We start from the raw sequence: 18,775 nt of genomic DNA on the forward strand, positions 1-18,775 counted from the left end.
TGACCGTGCATGTCACAGAAGCTAGAACAGTAGCACAGGGCTGGTGGCGAAAGGGCAGCGTAGCAGTTGCTTTAGTTTCATCTTTTGTTTCCAAACAACGCTGTGAAGTTGATACTATTCTGTAATTTTACAGGTGAAGAAACAGATTAAGTAGTGACTCAAGGTCCTATCACATATGTGTAGCCCTGAACAAGGAGCCTCATATGTAACAGTAGAAATATTTAAACAGATGAAATATTTTTCCCATCTTTTGGGGAAAAGAACACAGTAATGCGAATAAGGATATAAGCTCTTCATAGCATTTAATTACAGAGAACCTACAGATGGTCTCCAAAATTTGGTACAAAGGGAACATATGGCAGCATATCGGATGTATTTGTGAGTGTAGCATAACGGTCTGTAAGAAGGGGTACAGAGGACACACTGGGGCTGGGTTGTTAGAATAGAAAGCCCTGAGGTTGTGGGGAGAGCTGTCACTCGGGAAGAAATGCTCTGCAGCACGGGGATGGTGACGGAGCCCAGTGCGTGCCAGCCATTCTTGCTGTTGCCCAGCTCTGCATGTGCACAAGCACCTCGCTGTCCCGAAGTCTTATACAGAGGTAGTTAATACTCAAAACAAGGAACAAAGTTCTGAAAATACTTAGAACTTTAAGGAAATCATTTAGAAATCACATTATATGCTATAAAACCCTACGGTCATTACTAAAAACATTTTAACTGGCCTACAGGTATGAAAAAGTACTGGGTGACAGTGATTTTGTTGTTATTGATAAAACTCTTGTTAAACTGTTAAATTTTTAACTCTTGTTAAAAATTTTTTAGAGTATTTTTATTTTGTGCTTTTTCTTAGCTGCTCTGTTCTGTAAATACTTTTGATAATACCGTGTCTCTGCTTTTGAAGACTTAGAAACTTTGAGGATCGTCCACATAATCTCTTTTGATTCATTTTGTAAGATTTTTATTAGTGGAATGGTAGAGGCCTTTGACTTATTTATGATTCTTCATGTTTAGACACCTTTAAAGCTTTATATTATATTTATTTAAGATTTTATTTATTTAATTTTAGAGAGAGGGGAAGGGAGGGACAAAGAGAGGGAGAGAAACATCAATATGTGGTTGTCTTGGACATCCCCTACTGGGGACCTGGCCAGCAACCTAGGCATGTGCCCTGACTGGGAATCGAACTGGCGACCCTTTGGTTTGCAGGCTGGCACTCAGTCCACTGAGTCACACCAGCCAGGGCTGCTTTTTGTTTTAGTGAATGTATTTCGTATTGACTCTTTGCCCAGATGATGACATAATAAGAGACACTAAATTTCTAGAGAGTATTTTATGCTAGTTTTTACATTCAATTGTGGAGACATTAACTATTAGTAATTCTGACTACTTAAGTAATTGTCAGTGATATTTTAAAAAAAGGATTAATGTAATATGGAATAATAATAAAGAAGAAGATTGTTAACATTTTAATGTACTAGAATATATTATTTAATGTAAGTACTATCAGACTAAAGCAACAGATATAGCAGACATCTAGCCTAATAAATGTTTTAAACTTTAGTGAAGTTTTTTAATAGTTGCATTTCATGAAAAAGTGATTTCTTTATGTGCCTGGGCCAAAGGAGTTTATATATATATATATTTTAAATCTGATAAGCTCTATACCATTGTGTGGCTTAATCATCTAACATGGATCAATGGTTTCTTAGATTAAAAAAAGCAAACAAACTCCCAGTCCAATTTTATAAATGTGGTGCTGGGTACCACAGAACCAAGGGAAAAGTGAACTGGAAAAGAAATATCCATGGCTTTTATAACCCTCCTTATAACTAGGGAAGGGTTTTTTTTTTTTATCTTGGGAAATAAGCTTAACGCAATAAGAAAAGAGAAGATGCAAACCTAATTCTGAAGAATCTTGTGAAGACTCAGCAGAGCGAACAGCCTTTGCAAATACATGCTGAATTGCCTCTGTCAGTCACATTCTATATTGCGGTGACATGCAGGGTAGAATGTAGCTCTCTTCACTACACGTATACTACACTCAAACGAAAAAGGAAAAGGAAAATGAATCTTACTCTTTGTATTGTCTGTGGAGGCAAATGTCATCGGATTCATCTTTTTAAAGCAGTCGTGTGTTTATAGGAATTTATTTTTAAACAGCTATTTGTGTTGATTACTAGCTATAAAGTAGGTAAATGATGAAATCACTTGGGTTATATAATTGTGCTTATAAGTATTATATATTTCTGTATTTGTGTTTATAATGGGTTATCAGATCATAGGTTCATTAAAAATTTTGTTAAATGCTGATGCTTTTGTTGCCAGAAAAGGTAAAGATGGTTTTGAAAGATGCCAAATTAATTTACTACCATGCTAATCAGAATTTGTGGTCTACAAATTCTGCTCCCGAAATTTCCTATTTTCCTATTTCGTTTCTTTTATTATACCTAAAATAATAGAAACCTTTCTTCCATTAACCCTTTTACAGTCTTGAGTGGTATACTTCGTTATTCATTCCTTGCGAATAAAGACATTGCTGTGTTTCCCAATTACTGCTCTGGTCCTGCTGCCCTCACATGTCCCTTCTGAAGCTTCTAAGGCTCTGATGGTTGCCCTCCTCGGTGACTAACTTTGAGGTCTCTCTCCTCAAGCTGCACAGTTACCCATGGTTAAGATGATAGGCACAAAGAGCTCTGAATATTTGCACAATGGGCTATTTCTTCAAAGTGCTGTATAATTTTAGAGTGCGGACTGCTTTGAGCGAGCCTGTGTATGAAAAATAACCCAGAGGATTCTGGAAAACAAGTATGACTTAGCCTTTAATAAAACAGTTATGAGTTAATTGTAATTCATAGCAGAGAAGTATAAGGAGTGGCCTGTAGAGGCAAACCAGTTTTCATCCATGACGTAGGTAGGTCTTTTTTTCCTTATTTAAAGTAGAAATGCTATTGGTGTGTGAACACCCCTTTTGGCCTTATAATTAAGAGCTGAGGACCTACTATAGTATCTGGCATATTGCAGGTGCTATTTAAATGTCCCATTTTCCTTTTTGGTTGATCTATATAGTAAGTATCAATGAGCTTATCATGAAAAGTTGCAAACCTGTTCATTTGTTCTTAATTTTGAAACATTTTTACAAAGGAGCATTTGATTAATGAGATTGAAAATAAATTTAACGTTTGGATTTCTGTGAGGGTAGCATTCAGTGGATTGGATGTCCCTGATCTGGAGGTCAGCTGTTCACTTTCCCACAGCAGTTCCAAGTCACAAAAGAAGCATTAATTTTACTTCTGACTAGAGTTGTTTTTCTCATAGAGTGTGCTGGCAACAGGCAAAGAAAGAGAGCTACTAAAAAAACCCCAACCAAATCTTCAAATAGGAGTGCCTTACGTTTATGTGCTGTATTTTATTGACCTGTTTTGTAAAACATACCGCACTGGTGTGTGAAGTGAGAAAATACATATGCGATTTCTTTGAAAACTGGGATAGCAGTGTTCAATCGCAGGACCGATACCGCCAATGGCATTAATGGAAGTATGCTGTTGTATACATGTGGCACTTAGCAATATTAAGTGCTTACTTTAAAAAAGAGTCCGTGTTAAAGGCCAGACTAATTTAATAATACTCCTTTTCAAGTTCTTCGATTAGACCAAGGATGATAACTGGCAAAGGACTCATAGATTTTCTTAGGTATGACCTTCCCCCTCCCAGTATATGACTCGGGTTAAGGGGCATGATATTAGGATGCTTCTGTTTTTTCAAATGCTTGTCAAATACTTAGAGACTTTGACCCTTTAGGATGTCTTTTTTGGTAATAAAAATACTTTGAGATCTTCAGTTTAAGAGCTCAAGTACAGTAACTACTCATTTTCCTGTATACAGGGAGGGGATAAGTATTATAATTAATTGTTAATGCATATATATGAAATTGGTTATGGAGACTAAAATATGACAAAATATACTTACCACTGAAATAACCGTTATAGACTTAATCAGTCTGTGATGATTCAGTCCCTTAGAATTATCTTTTTGAAGATGGATTATTACTATATTGGTTGCTTCCAAAAGCATCCATTAATGGAAATAACAGGCGATAAAAACCTGCAAAAATAGGGAAACAGCCACTTGCTGTTTAGATAGCTGTTGGCATCTGGGGTAAACGTTGCGCAACTGTTTGGAAAGTGTGATATTTCCTCCCCTGTTTTTCTTTTCTTTTGTTTAAAGCACTTTTAATTCATCTAAACTACTCAAGCAAGGTCCTTAACCATGTCAGCCCCTGATCTGTTAGAGCCATACCCTAAACAGTGTTGAAAAAGAGCATTAATCTCATTATTGCACTTCATCCCCGGTGTTAGAAAAACAGCTTATCAGTTTAGGTGAAACTCTGGCCCCTATGTCCCATATTTTTCTTCAGTTCTTCTACTTTGTTGGTGTAAGCTTTCATGGCTCTTCCTTGGAAGTCCCTTTCAGCTTATTTCAGGCGTTGCACTCGGCCCCACCTTGGAGGTCCAACATCCCAGGTGGTTCTGTATGTCTGTTCCCCAGGGTCCCTTGTTTGTAGTGGCTGTTGATGGCCAGGCACCTCACTGTCTGGTGGCTTGGTCTTCCTCAGCAGCTTTGTCAAACAGCCTGAGACATGCCAGTGGGGTTGGTTGCAAGGATCCTGGGGAGCTCACGGAGTTGGCGATGAGCAGGAAGCAGTGTCCCCTATTTCTCTTGATGTCCATTTTAGTGGGCTAAATTTCGTATATCCAAGTTTTACTGCTTGACTAATTCCTTTCAGTTCACATGTATCCTCTAAGCTGAATATATTCTATTTGAGGGGAAAAGAATGTCGTAGGAGCTATTTGCCCAGACTTTCGGCAAATGAATACATATGGTTTCATAACTTCTGTGAAACTTTTGGAACAGGCCCATGGAAGCCGGGGGAGCAAATGTGGTGTGGAGAACAAATGTCTTGACGTGTTTGGTTAATTCTGCTGCGGAACTGCAGCCTGCAGCTCGTGCCCTGTTATGATAAAACAGCGTGTATCAGAGTGTTGGGTGGGAGACATCAGTCTCTGTAGTTCCTTCTCAGATAATGAATGCTTAAATGGAGGAGATTATCTAATTGAGCTTAATGTGATTTAATGAGACATCATAAAAGTTTTAAAAATTAGGTATGACGAACACATAGTATTTACTGAAATAAAAATCTCCTGGCAGTGTATAGCAGCACGAAAGGACAAGAGGAACAGCTAATAAAGGATTAGCTTTGTGACTGTTGTGCTACATAAGGAACTCTGCTTGTGTTACAGGCAAACCTGTGTGTAGTTGACTTGTGGTATATATGAATTTGTGTAGATTTTGTATTTTAACCTGAATTGCAGTATGCTTTTTGCCCTTGCTTTGTCAATTACATTAGGATTAGATACTAGTGAGACCGCTGTGATTGTCGTACTAGCTACGTTTTGCGGTATCATTGGGAAAAATTTTTGTGAATAGCATGTTGATGTTCCTCTAGCACCCTCTGCTGGATGTAAGAATTAATTCATCAGACTAGAAGGTTTAGAATATTTATTAGGAGGTCTACTTCAATTTAATAATGTCTAACAACAAACGCCACTCTTGGAATGTCTTTGTTTAAAGATTTAAAGATTTTGTTTGCTTCCTGTACTGATGAATTGATAATTTTAGTAATAACAAAAACAATTTTTAAACTTGTTTTCTTCTGGCTATTTCATTCAAAGTAGGAAAGTATGAAAGTATAGATGTGATCTCTGGTTGATTATTTCAACCCATTTCATTTTGATCTAGATAGGAGAAAAACCTCTTCTTGGAGTAAAAATGTGGTAACTAATTAATATCACAACATATACATAAGAAATGAAAAGAAGACTTAATTCTTTTATCATAGAATCACTATTTCATATTTTCATAATGTATAAGACTACTATTTTGATAGAGAAACTTACGTGTATGCTTTTTGAAATCTAAAAAAACATACGAGCATTGTTAGACCGGTTTCTTTCCTCTCTCTGCCCTTTGTTAGCTTTTTCTTGTTCTAATCCTTTATTCTCCATGTCTGTAGGCTATTTTATTGTGACTGGTTAGACTTTCTCTGACTTATGGAACCTAAAATGGGCATACCGAATACTGAGAAAGTTGACTTTAACCTTTAATTCATTTTTTAAAAGATTCTATTTATTAATTTTTAGAGAGAGGGGAAGGAAGGGAGAAAGAGAGGGAGAGAAACACTGATGTGTGAGGGAAACATCACTTGGTTGCCCCTGGCCCACAATCCAGGCGTGTGTCCTGACTGGGAATTGAACTGGCGACCTTTTGGTTATCAGGCCAGCACTCTATCCACTGAGCCACACCAGCCAGGGCTAATCTCTAATTCTTTAAGTACAGGAACTTCATCTTGTGGTGTTTATTTTTATTTATTGATTTGTTTTTACTGATGTTGGGCCTACCTCAGGTAATGCTCATTTTAATCTGGCTAAACATAATAATTTCTCTGCTGCAGCAGGTACCATGCTGTATGCTTACAACCATTGGGGACCCCTTGTTCTAAGGATTCAAAGCCTGCACTGAGAGGGAACTTTTTTCCAGATATCAAGAGGCTTGATTTAAGTGGCTGTCACTTGTTTGACATTGTCTTTGGCTCTTACACTTATGAATTGTTTTATTTTTTTGAGATATACTTCATATACCATAACATTAACCCTTTAAAAGTATACAATTCAGTGGTTACTAGTATAGCCCCAAAGTTGTGCAACACCACCACTGTCTAATTCTGGAACATTATCATTACTCCAATAAGAAACTTCATGTCCATTCGCCATCAGTGCTGATTCTTCCCTTTGCCCCTAGTTACTGGCGAAGTGTAACTGATATACTTTCTATTTCTATAGATTTGCTTACTCTGGACATTTCACATAAATGAAGTCATACAATAGGTGGTCTTTTGTTTCTGGGTTCTTTCACTTGACATTTTCAAGGTTCATCTAAGATGTAGCATATATTGGGACTTAATTCCTTTTTATGACTGAATAATATCCCATTGTATGGATATGTCATATTTTTTTTATTCATTCGTCAATTGATGGACATCGGGGCCGTTCCCACCTTTGGCTCTTATGAAAGATGCTGTATGAACATTTGTGTATACATCTTTGTTTAAACATGTTTTTATTTCTCTTTGGTATTTGCTCAGGGATGGAGTTGGTGGATCATATGGTAACTCTGACTTTTTTGAGGAACTGTCAAAAAAGTTTTCCATAGTGGTGGCACCTTTTTACATTTCCTACCAGTAGGGTATGTGGCTTCCAGTTTTTCTACATCCTCACAGTACTTGTTATTTCCTGTTTTAAAAATTATAGTCCTCATCCTGTGTGTGAAGATGTATCTCTTTGTGGTTCTGACTTGCATTTCCTTAATGACTAATGATGTTGAGCATTATTTCATGTCCTTACTGGTCATTTGCACATCTTCTTCGGAAAAATGTCTATTCAAATCATTTTCCCATTTCAAAATTGAATTGCTTTGTGGGGGGAGGTTAGGGAGTGCAGGGATTGAGCAGAAAGGAAAAAAGGACTCATGGACATAGACAGCAGTGTGGCTATTGCAGGGGAAAGGAGGGTATAAGGGGGTATAAAGGGAATAATGGAAAAATACAATAAGGAATATAAAAAAATAAAATCTACATTTGGAAAAAATTGAATTGTTTGTCTTTTTGTTGTAAGAGTTCTTTATATACTGTATTTTTTGGACTATAAGATGCACCAGACCATAAGACGCACCTATGTTTTAGAGGAAGAAAATAGGAAAAAAAATGTTGAAGCAAAAAATGTGGTAAAATATTTAATGACATCCTTTAAAGCAGAAATCCTTTTCTGCTTTGACATCTTCCCACAATTACAGTAGATTCAGCAGGAGACTACGGTACGCTATTGTATCTTTCCACAACAAAATACAGTAATGACAGAACTATCAGCACTGGTCCTTCATAGTTATGGGGGCGCTGTAGCTGAGAACATCAGTGGATGGTGCACTGTTATGGGGGGATCTGCTGCTGGAGGACCACAGGTTGTGCCACACTCATGTGGGGACAGCAGTTTTGCACAACCTGTGTGGCTCTGTAGCTGTTGCCAAATTACAGCTCCCATCATCCCAACCTGTCCAAGCATGATGGGAGTTGTAGTTTTGTAACAGCTGCAGGGCCACATTGACAGGTGACCCTGCAGTGGAATTGGCCTATGTTGATGTTAATGGAGTGGGGGAACACACCAGTCACATGATGGAGGCACCTACAGGCACCGCAGGCTTTCTTCTCCTAAGGTGCCTGCACCGCCTGTACCCTCCTCTCTAGCACTATAGTATGCTGCAGCTGGAACTCCGCTCCTGCCTCCCTTGCTTCATGCTGCTTGGACACCCCCTCCTCCCAGCCCAGGGCCCACAGCAATGCCCCACTCCTGCCGCTACTGGCTTCCTGCAGTGGTGACCCTGCTCCTGCCTCCTGTGACCCCGCTCCACCACCGCCACCCACCCCCACCATCCCCGCCCCCAGCGAGCCAGGTAAGCTACATTCAGACTATAAGACACACCCCCACTTTGCTCCCGAATTTGGGGGGGAAATTGCGTCTTATAGTCCGAAAAATACAGTATGCTAGATACTAGACGCTTATCAGTATATGATTTGTAAATATATTTTCTAGGTTTTCTTTTTATTTCCTTGTTAAAGAAATATATTTTGTTGATTATACTAAAGTTGACACTTTCGCAGTGAAAGGGAATGAACTGTTGTTACATGTCCCCACATGGATGAACCTCAAAATAATTCGTGCTGGTGAAAGAGGCCAAATAATAGAGGACACACTTCATGATTCAATTTATGTTAAATTTCAGAAAATATAAGCTGATTATGGTGACAAAAAGAAGATCAGCAGTTACTTCGCGATAGGGATATGGTGGTGAGGGCTGGAAAAAAGAATTCCCAAGGGGCACAAGGAATTTTTCAAGGGATATGGAAGTATTTCCTGTCTTGATTATGGCAATCATTTTGTGGGTCTATCAAAGCGTATCAAATTATACACTTTCAATGTGTGTGTCTTATTACATGTAAGTTATATCTTAATAAAAAGGAAGAAGAAAGCAATCTCTGGAGCCTACTTCTGGGACATGATTTTTACACTCCTGCAAAGTAAAAAAAAAAAAAAAAAAAAGGCCATGGTAATCTAAAGTGTTAATTACAACTCTAGATTATAGTCATCCATATCCACTTTAAATGCTGATATTTATTTAAAACAAACTTTTAATTTCTTTTTAGGCAACTACTCTCAGAGTGAGGAAATTAGAAGAAAATATTGAAGCAGAAAGAGCAGCACATTTGGAATCAAAATTTAACTCTGAAATTATTCAGGTAAAATGTAAACAACATTTTAAAGTATATTTTATTGATTATGCTATTACAGTTGTCCCAATTTATCTCCCTTTGCACTCCTCTGCCTGGTACCCTCTTCCCTCCAGCAATCGCCCCCTTTACTTCATGTCCATGGGTTGCGCATATAAGTTACTTGACTTCTCCGTTGCCTACACTGCTCTTAATGTCCCCCTGTCCCCCTGTCTATTTTGTACCTATCCAATTATACTTCTAAATCCCTGTACCTTTTCCCCATTCTCCCCCTGCCCCCTCCCAGCTGATAACCCTCCACATGATCTCCATATCTATGATTCTATTCCTGTTCTAGTTGTTTGCTTAGTTTGTTTTTGTTTTTATTTTTTAGATTTGTAGATAGTTGAGTTTGTTGTCATTTTAATGTTCATAGTTTTGATCTTCCTTTTCTTAAATAAGTCCCTGTAACATTTTATATAATAAGGGCCTGGTGATGATGAACAACTTTAGCTTTACCTTGTCTGCGAAGCACTTTTCTGCCCTTCCATTCTAAATGACAGCTTTGCTGGAAAGAGTAATCTTGGTTGTAGGTCCTTGCTTTTTGTCACTTTGAATACTTCTTGCGAGTCCCTTCTTGCCTGCAAGGTTTCTTTTCAGAAATCAGTGGATAGTAGCATTAAACAATTTTTTTGTATGGACTTTACTAAGCTGGGAAAAAACAGCATTATGTTCAGAGAACGAAGGTGTGCCTTTAGAATTGGTAGCCTATTGATAAGACGCTCATTATCCTATTTACTGTAAGGATATAGTTGAGGACAGTCTTTACTGTATTAGAGGGGGTCGTTTGCACAGTGCAGCCCACAGGCCAGACTTCAGTGCTTGTTCCTGTGAATTTTTGTCTTGTCTACTTTTATGCTATAGTGGTGAAGTGGAGTAGTTGCGACAGACCCTCATGGCCTGCAGAGTCCAGGATATTTACCATCTGGCCCAGAAGGATCTGCTGATCAGTGTTCTTTTTATAAACACCCATGGGATGAATTTATTTTTGAAAATATCCTGTGTATAGTGCCTATCAGTGTATTAAAAACTGAAGGTATAAAAGGCAAGGAGCTTCTGTTGATACTTACATTCCATTACCAGAAGTACTATATGGATACAGATATATAGATAGATGTATAGATAGAAATATGAAATACTAAAGTACTATAGGAACATAATAAGGAGGATTAAATCTGAGAGGGGAATTAAATGAAGGCATCCTGAGAAAAGTACCCCTTTCCCTTTCCTAGAGAATGAGAAGGAATTCCTAAGTGAAGCTATGCATTTTAACTGGTGGTGGGCAAAGCACTGCCCATGGACCAAGTCTGAGCTGCAAATAGCCCACTCTGTGAATAAAGTGTTACGTAAAGTTCCGTGAGTCTGACGGTCCTTAATTTCATTTGGATTTGTTTTGAAGACTTAGACTTTCCCCTATATTAAATTTTTCTTACTAGAAATTTGCAGGTTCATCTTACTGTTTTAATGTCTTTAAATGAGATGTAACTAAATTTGTAAGAGTTTTATACTTTTTAAAAACTTTTATCTTTAATGAAATGACCCTTTAACCTGCAAAATTCTCAGAAGCAAGTATTTGATGTGTCTGTATATTATGCATATTTGTATAAGATAAACTTTTTCTTCTTAAAAAATTATTGGATCATCCAAAATGGTAACAATAAGCAATAAAGTTGAAGTTTTAATTTCATGAAAGTAATATAATTCAAAATTAAGTTTTTCTTTATATCTATATCACTGGGAATAGTTAGTAAATCTAAAAATGGAAATTATTACATGCATTTTTTAATTATGTAGTTCCAATTAATATCTGATTACACTATGGCAGGAAAAAAGCAAAAGTTTATATTTGAACCTTATCTCTATAAATATTGACAAGTATTATCAGTGAGGGACACGTAGTAAAATTTAGTTTCAGACTAGTGTAAAAGCAAATGAGACCACCGGATAATTGTAATCAATCACCATCTTGTCATAAACTGTAGTTAAATAAATGTGTGAAGTGTTCTCTCATTAAATTTGCTTGGATACTGTGTTACAAAAATGAGTAAGTAGTTTCAAAATTTTTGATTCAGAATTGTTCATTTGAAGTCAATTTTTCTTTCAGTTGGATTGGTTTATCATTTGTGATTGAGTGTGCTTATTTGTGAAAGACGATAACAATGTAGTCAGAAGAAAATGTTTCCTATGTTTATTTTACTTGTAAACATTGGATTTAGACAAAACAGCAGAGAAAAATAAAGTTTAAAAGACCAAGTTTGAAAATTTACAAAGCTGTATCTACATATTTATTCTACTTCCGTACTTTAGGGTAAAAATAAATGTTTCAATTATTCCAAAATATATCTGCATAATTAGAATGAAGATTTCTTGTGATTATTATCTGTATAGATTAATTTACGAACCATTTTCATATTGTCCTAGCTTCATTTCTTGGCAAGTTCATCTTTCCTAATTCACGTTGTCTTTTGCCATCTCTGCGAGGCTTGTGCCACGCAGAGTTCACAGTTTTTCTCTAATTTCATGGCCCTTTGTGCCTGCCTCTGTGACAGGAAGCACTTACCACACGCTCCTCTGGTCTGTTCTCTCCTGCAGGCTGTGAGCGCTAAGAATATATCTTTTCATGATTATTATATATATCTGAGCACTAGCACATTGCCTAGCACATACCAAGTGCTTAAAAATTTCAAACATTTATTAAAGAAATGATTTAATATTAAATACATTAATTATCCCATTAGATCTTTTTAGCAAACCTGTAGATAGTTTGTTTATTGTTGTTGCTATTATTGCTTATTGTTTACGTGTGAGAAAACTCAGGCTTTTGGGTTTTAGTAGTATGCCCAGGTCACATAAGTTAATTTGCAGGGGTGCAGAAGTTAAAAGCTGGGGTGCAAACCTGAGTCTGTAGTTCTACAGCCTATCTCCTGTCTAGTGTGAAACATTTTTTCAATCCCCCTTTATTTTTTGAATTTTAACAAACTATTTTTAATTTAACTTTTTGAAAAGGCAAAATGTCCCCATAGTTCAAAAATCAAAACCATACTAAATGGTCCAGAGCTTTGGCTTTCACTCCTCTCTCTCCCATTACACCATCCTCTTGCCTACTACTTTTCTCATGTTTTTCATTTGTTGACTTGAAATACATCATACTATATATGATGATCTGGACTTTGCTCTTTTCAGTATATATTTACACTGCATAGAAAACTTCTTTTTTAAAAGTTATTTTGCTCCCTTTTTTATAGCTGCCTGTTCTTTTATGGGAAGGCACTTTCTCTATTCTATTGTTGGTGTAGATAGGGAATACGATTTTTAAAATGTTATATTATGTAAAACCTTAAATATGTGCAAAAAGAGAGACAGCAGTGCACTGAGCCCCCCATACGCCCATCACTTAGCTCTAGGATTTACCTTAGACCAGGTGTGTTTTACCTATTACCCTCCCCACTCCTCTGCCCTCAGGTTATTTTTGAAGCAACTCCCTGATATCATATTACCATACCAATAAATATTTCAGTCAAATAGTACTACTTGATAATAAAAAACCTCACTGAACAATAAGAAATCTCCAGAAATAAAAAATGTGTTAATTTTCTTAGGCTTATAAAACCTATGATATTTTTCATAAGAGAGGGAGCATAATTCCCTTTAGTTTAAAAAACACACTTAATTTATTATAATTTATTACATTTTATAAAAGAAGTATCCAAATGGATTAGAAAGTCAAAATTAGGCACTTGGATGGGGGCAGGTTGTATTATATTAGCCTATCCCTTTCCTTTAGTGTAGTTAGCTCTATTGTTCCATCTTCCTCCCTTCCATTAAATTTGTTAAAAAAGAGAATGAACTGTCTTTTGTTTACTTCCCCTTTTATGTCAAAGAAGAAAGAAGTGTTTTGATGAATGGTAATCTGCTGTTGATAAAGTGTTCTACTCAATTTGAGATTGATGCTACTAGCATTCCCTTGCTTGCTTTAATTACTTCTCTGTCATCTGCTAGTTGCGGATTCGAGACCTTGAAGGAGCTTTGCAGGTGGAAAAGGCCAGCCAAGCAGAAGCTGTTGCTGATTTGGAAATGATCAAGAATGAATTCAAAGAAGTTGAAAGTGCATATGAACGAGAAAAGCATAATGCACAAGAGAGCTTTGCAAAGCTAAGTTTGTAAGTGTCTTACTGTAAAATGCTCTAAATTAACATAAAGAGTTTAGGGAACCTATGTGTGTGAATGTGTAGTCTTTTAGATGTAGCTCCATGAATGTCAGTGGTAGTTCATAAACTATAATTATACATCCCTGTGCAGGTTAATATGGAAATGCTCTTTTGGATTTTTAAGTATCATGGCCATTCCAAGTAGTCTCAGAGATGTAGTTCTTAACACTAGAAAGTAAATATATTAATTGTATTTTGTATTATATCTGCTGAAGTAATACAGTATGTTTAAAGACCTTGATTTCTAGGCCCCCTAAAATAGTCTGTGTGGAGATGGGTAATGTTTGTTTTCTCAAAATGCGGAAATAATAGTAGGAGTAATAACAGTGGTGCTGGTGGCTAGCGTTGTGGCTCACTTCATGCTAGAACTGCATGGTTTCCTTTCATTTACGTAACACCTTATAAGGTAGCTGCTCTTTTTACCTCTTTTTACAGACATGGAAATTGAGGTTCAACCAGGGTGTGAACACACAGCTAATAAGTGGCAGGCCATGATCTTCTGTCTCCTACTACTTTTAATCTTTTTTAATCCAAAAGCCTTTGTCTATAATATTCTATGGGATGCCCTAAGAAATTTGTAGTTTTGAAATATGTTCCCCCCAAAAGTCAACAGTAAACATTTTAAACCATTCCCACCTATTTTCCCACCACTGGTATGGACATGATAATAGGTTGTTGGCAATGAGAATTATGTATGTGTGTATGTATGTATTTATTTTTTGATTTAATCTTCATTGTATTTTTCCATGACCACCTAGTCCCCTTACGCCCCCCTCCTCCCAGCAATCACCACACTGTTGTCCATGTCCATGAGTCCTTTTTCTTTTTTCGAAATCCCTCCACCCCCGCACCTCCCTGCCCCCCCATCTCCACTAGCTGTCATCAATTCTCCGTCTATGAGTCTGTCCACATTTTCTTTGTTAGTTCAGTGTGTTCATTAGATTACACATATGACTAAAATCATATGGAATTTGCTTTTCTCTGACTGGCTTATTTCACTTAGCATAATGTTCTCCAGGTCTGTCCATAGTGTCACAAAGGGTAAAATTTTCTTCTTCTTTTTTTATGGCCGAGTAGTATTCCATTGTGTCAATGTCCCATAGTTGTTTTATCCACTTATCTACTGATGGACACTTGGGCTACTTCCATATCTCGGTGATGGTAAATAATGAGTGGAGATAGGGGTGCTTATGTTCTTTCAAATTAGTGTTTTGGGTTCCTTTGAATATATTCCCAGAAGTGGGATTGTTAGGTCAAAAGACAGATCCATTTTTAAATTTTTTAGGTATCTCCATACTACTTTCCACAGTGTCTGCACCAGTCTGCATTCCCACCAACAGTGCAAAAGGGTTTCCCTTTCTCCGCATCCTCCCTAGCACTTGTTGTCTGTTGATTTATTGATGATAGCCATTCTGACAGGTATGAGATATCTCATTATGGTTTCAATTTGCATTCTCTGATCATTAGTGATATTGAGAATCTTTTCATTTATCTATTGGCCATCTGTATGTCCTTTTTGGTAAAGTGTCTATTCAGGTCCTTTGCCCGTTTTTTAATTGAGTTGTTTGTTTTTTTTGGTGTTGAGTTTTGCAAATATTTTATAAATTTTGGATATTAACCCCTTATCAGATGTATTGGCGAACATGTTCTCCCATTCCATGGCTTGTCTTTTTACTTTGCTGATAATTTCCTTTGTTGTGCAAAAACTTTTAAGTTTGATGTAGTCCCATTTGTTTATTTTTTCTTTTGTTTCCCTTGCCTGGGGAGATATATCCAATAAATTATTGCTACAAGCAATGTCCAAGATTTTGCTGTCTGTTTTCTTCTAGGATTTTTATGGTTTGGGGTCTAACATTTATGTCTTTGATCCATTTTGAATTTATTCTCGTGTGTGGTGTAAGAAGGTGGTCTGGTTTCATTTTTTTGCACATATCTGTCCAATTTTCCCAATACCATTTACTGAATAAACTATCTTTAGCTCATTGTATGTGCTTGCTTCCTCTGTTGAATACTATTTGACTGTAAAGGTGTGGGTTTATTTCTGGGCCCTCTCTTCTATTGATCTATGTGTCTGTTTATGCCAGCACCATGCTGTTTTGATTACTATGGACTTATAGTATAGTTTGATATTAGGTAGCGTAATTCCTCCAACTTTGTTATTCTTTCTGAGATTGCTGTTGCTATGTGGAGCCTTTTGTGGTTCTACATAAATTTTTGAAATACCTGTTCTAGTTCTGTGAAATATTCATCAGAATCTTGATACAAGTTGTGTTGAACCTGTAGATTGCTTTGGGCAGTATGGACATTTTAATGATGTTAATTCTTCCTATCCATGAATATGGGTTGTATTTCCACTTACTTGTATCTTTAGTGTCTTTCTTCAGTGTCTTACAATTTTCTGAGTACAGGTCTTTTACATCCTTGGTTAGGTTTATTCCTAGGTATTTTATTCTTTTTAAAGTAATTGTGAATGGGATTGTTCCCTTAATTTCCCTTTCTGTTAGTTGGTTATTATCATATAGAAATTCAACTGATTTCTGGGTATTAATTTTGTATCCTGCTACTTTGCTGAATTCATATATCAGTTCTGGTAGTTTCTTGATGGAATCTTTGGGATTATCTAGGAAAAGTATCATGTCACCTGCAAATAAAGACAGTTTTTTACTTCTTTCTTTCCAATTTGGATGCCTTTTATTTCTTCTTCTTGTCTGATTGCTGTGGCTAGGACTTTCAGTACTGTGTTGAGTAAGAGAGGTAAAAGCACACATCCCTGTCTTGTTTCCAATCTTAAAGTGAACGCTTGTAGTTTTTGCCTGTTCAGTATGATTCTGATAGTGGGTTTGTCATATATGGCTTTTATTATGTTTAGGTATGTTCTCTCTATTCCTACTTTATTGAGAGTTTTTATTATAAATGAGTGCTGGATCTTATCAAATGCCTTTTCTGCATCTATTGTAACGATTGTGTGGTTTTTAGCCTTCATTTTGTTTATGTGGTGAATCACAGTGATTGATTTGTGAATGTTGTACTAACCTTGCATTCCTGTAATAAATGCCACTTGATCATGGTGTATGTTCTTTTCGATGCATTGCTGTATTCAGTTTGCTAATATTTTGTTGAGGATTTTAGCATCTATGTTCATTAGGGATGTGGCCTATGATTTTTTTTCTTTGTAGTGTCTTTATCTGGTTTTGGAATTAGGATAATGCTTGCCTTGTAAAATGAGTTTGGGAGCCTTACCTCCTCTATTAATTTTATGAAATAGTTTGAGAAGGAGAGGTGCTAGTTCTTCTCTGAACATTTGGTCTAAAATTCACCTGTGAAGCCATGTGGTCTGGGGCTTTTTGGGGGGAGTTTTTTGATTACTGTTTCAATTTCACTAGATGTAATCTATCTATTCAGAATCTCTGATTCCCTGATTTATTTTTGGAAGATTGCATGTTTCTAAGAATTTATCTGTTTCATCCAGGTGGTCTACTTTGTTGGCATATAGTTGTTCATAATATTTTCTCACAATCCTTTGTATTTCTTTGGTGTCAGTTATTTCTCATCTTTCATTTTGATTTTATTTATTTGGGTCCTTTCTCTTTTTTTCTTGATGAATCAGGTTAAAGGTTTTTCAATCTTATTTATCTTCTCAAAGAACCAGCTCTTGGATTCACTGATCTTCTGAAATTTTTTTTTAGATTCTATTTTGTTTATTTCCGCTCTGATCTTAATTATTTTCTTCTTTCTATTCACTTTGAGTTTTGTTTGTTGTTCTTTTTCAAGTTTCTTTTAAGTGTAAAATTAGATTGTTTATTTAAACTTTTTCTTGTTTTTTTAAGTCAGGCCTGCAGTGCTGTGAATTTCCCTCTTAGGATTGCTTCCCATGTCCTGTAGATTTGGGATTGTTGTGTCCTCATTTTAATTTGTTTCAAGGTATCTTTTGATTTCTTTCTTGATCTGATTGACCCATTCATTGTTTAATAATATGTTATTTAGGTTCCATGTGTTTGCATGTTTTTCAGTATTCTTCATGTGACTGATACCCACTTTCATAGCATTGTGGTTGGAGAAGGTACTTGATATGATTTCAGTCTTTTTAAATGTATCATGACTTGTTTTGTGTCCTAACATGTGGTCTATCCTGGAAAACATTCCATGTGCATTTGAAAAGTATGTATATTCTGCTGCTTTGTGGTGAAATGATGTGAAGATATCAAATAAATCCATTTGATCTAATGTGTCATTAAAGCTGCTGTCTCCGTGTTGATTTTCTGCCTGGGTTGTCTATTCATTGAAGTCAATGGGGTGTTAATATTGCCAACTATGACTGTATTTCTGTTGATCTCCCCCTTTATGTCCATCAAGATTTGCTTTTACCTATTTAGGTGCTCCTATGTTGGTTGCATAAATGTTACTGGGGTTATATCTTGTTGGATTGTTCCCTTTATCATTAAGTAGTATCCTTCTTTGTCTGTTATTATAGCTGTGGTTTTAAAGTCAATTTTGTTGGATGTAAGTACTGCTTTCCCAGCTTTTTTTTTCTTTTCCATTTGCATGAAATATCTTTTTCCACCCTTTACTTTTAGTATGTGTGTATCTTTTGATCAAAGATGGGTCTCTTGGAGACAGCGTATCTATGGGTCTTGTTTTCTTATCTATTCAGCTACCCTCTGCCTTATGGTTGGAGGATTTAAGCCATTTACATTGATAGATATGTATGTAGTGCCATTTTATTATTAGACTGTTTTCCTCCAGTAGTTGTTGTTGCCATCCTCCTCCTCCTCTTCTTTTCCTTCTTAAAGTGAGCCCTTTTACATTTGTTGCAGTACTGGTTTGGTGTTAACAAACTCTTGTAGCTTTTTGTTATCTGGGAAGCTCCTTATTTCTCCTTTGATTGCAATTACAGCCTTGCTGGGTAAAGTAGCCTTGGTTGTAGGTCCTTGCTTTTCATCATCTTGAATATTTCACACCACTCCCTTCTGGCCTGAAATGTTTCTTTGAGTAATCAGATGACCAACTATTGGTGCTCCCTTGTATGTAACTACCTGCTTTTCTCATGTGGCCTTTAGGATTCTCTTCTTTAAGCCTTGTTATTTTACTTATGTTGTGTCTCAGTGTAGGCTTCTTTGAGTGCAACTTGTTTGGG

At 36.4% G+C, this 18,775-nt stretch overlaps 1 protein-coding gene across 5 annotated transcripts in view; it reads left to right on the forward strand.

The window, feature by feature from the left end:
- The window catches only part of CCDC171 (coiled-coil domain containing 171), a 293,962-nt gene that overhangs the window by 55,333 nt on the left and 219,854 nt on the right, over positions 1–18,775 (forward strand). For all 5 annotated transcript variants that reach the window (XM_071221606.1, XM_053924635.1, XM_071221605.1 and 2 more), the window contains 2 exons: positions 9,311–9,403; positions 13,433–13,593. In XM_071221606.1, coding sequence (XP_071077707.1) covers positions 9,311–9,403; positions 13,433–13,593 — 254 coding nt within the window. The remainder of the gene's footprint in view (positions 1–9,310; positions 9,404–13,432; positions 13,594–18,775) is intronic.

Source organism: Desmodus rotundus, chromosome 1 (genome assembly GCF_022682495.2).
Source record: "Desmodus rotundus isolate HL8 chromosome 1, HLdesRot8A.1, whole genome shotgun sequence".
In the NCBI taxonomy this organism is placed as follows: domain Eukaryota; kingdom Metazoa; phylum Chordata; class Mammalia; order Chiroptera; family Phyllostomidae; genus Desmodus; species Desmodus rotundus.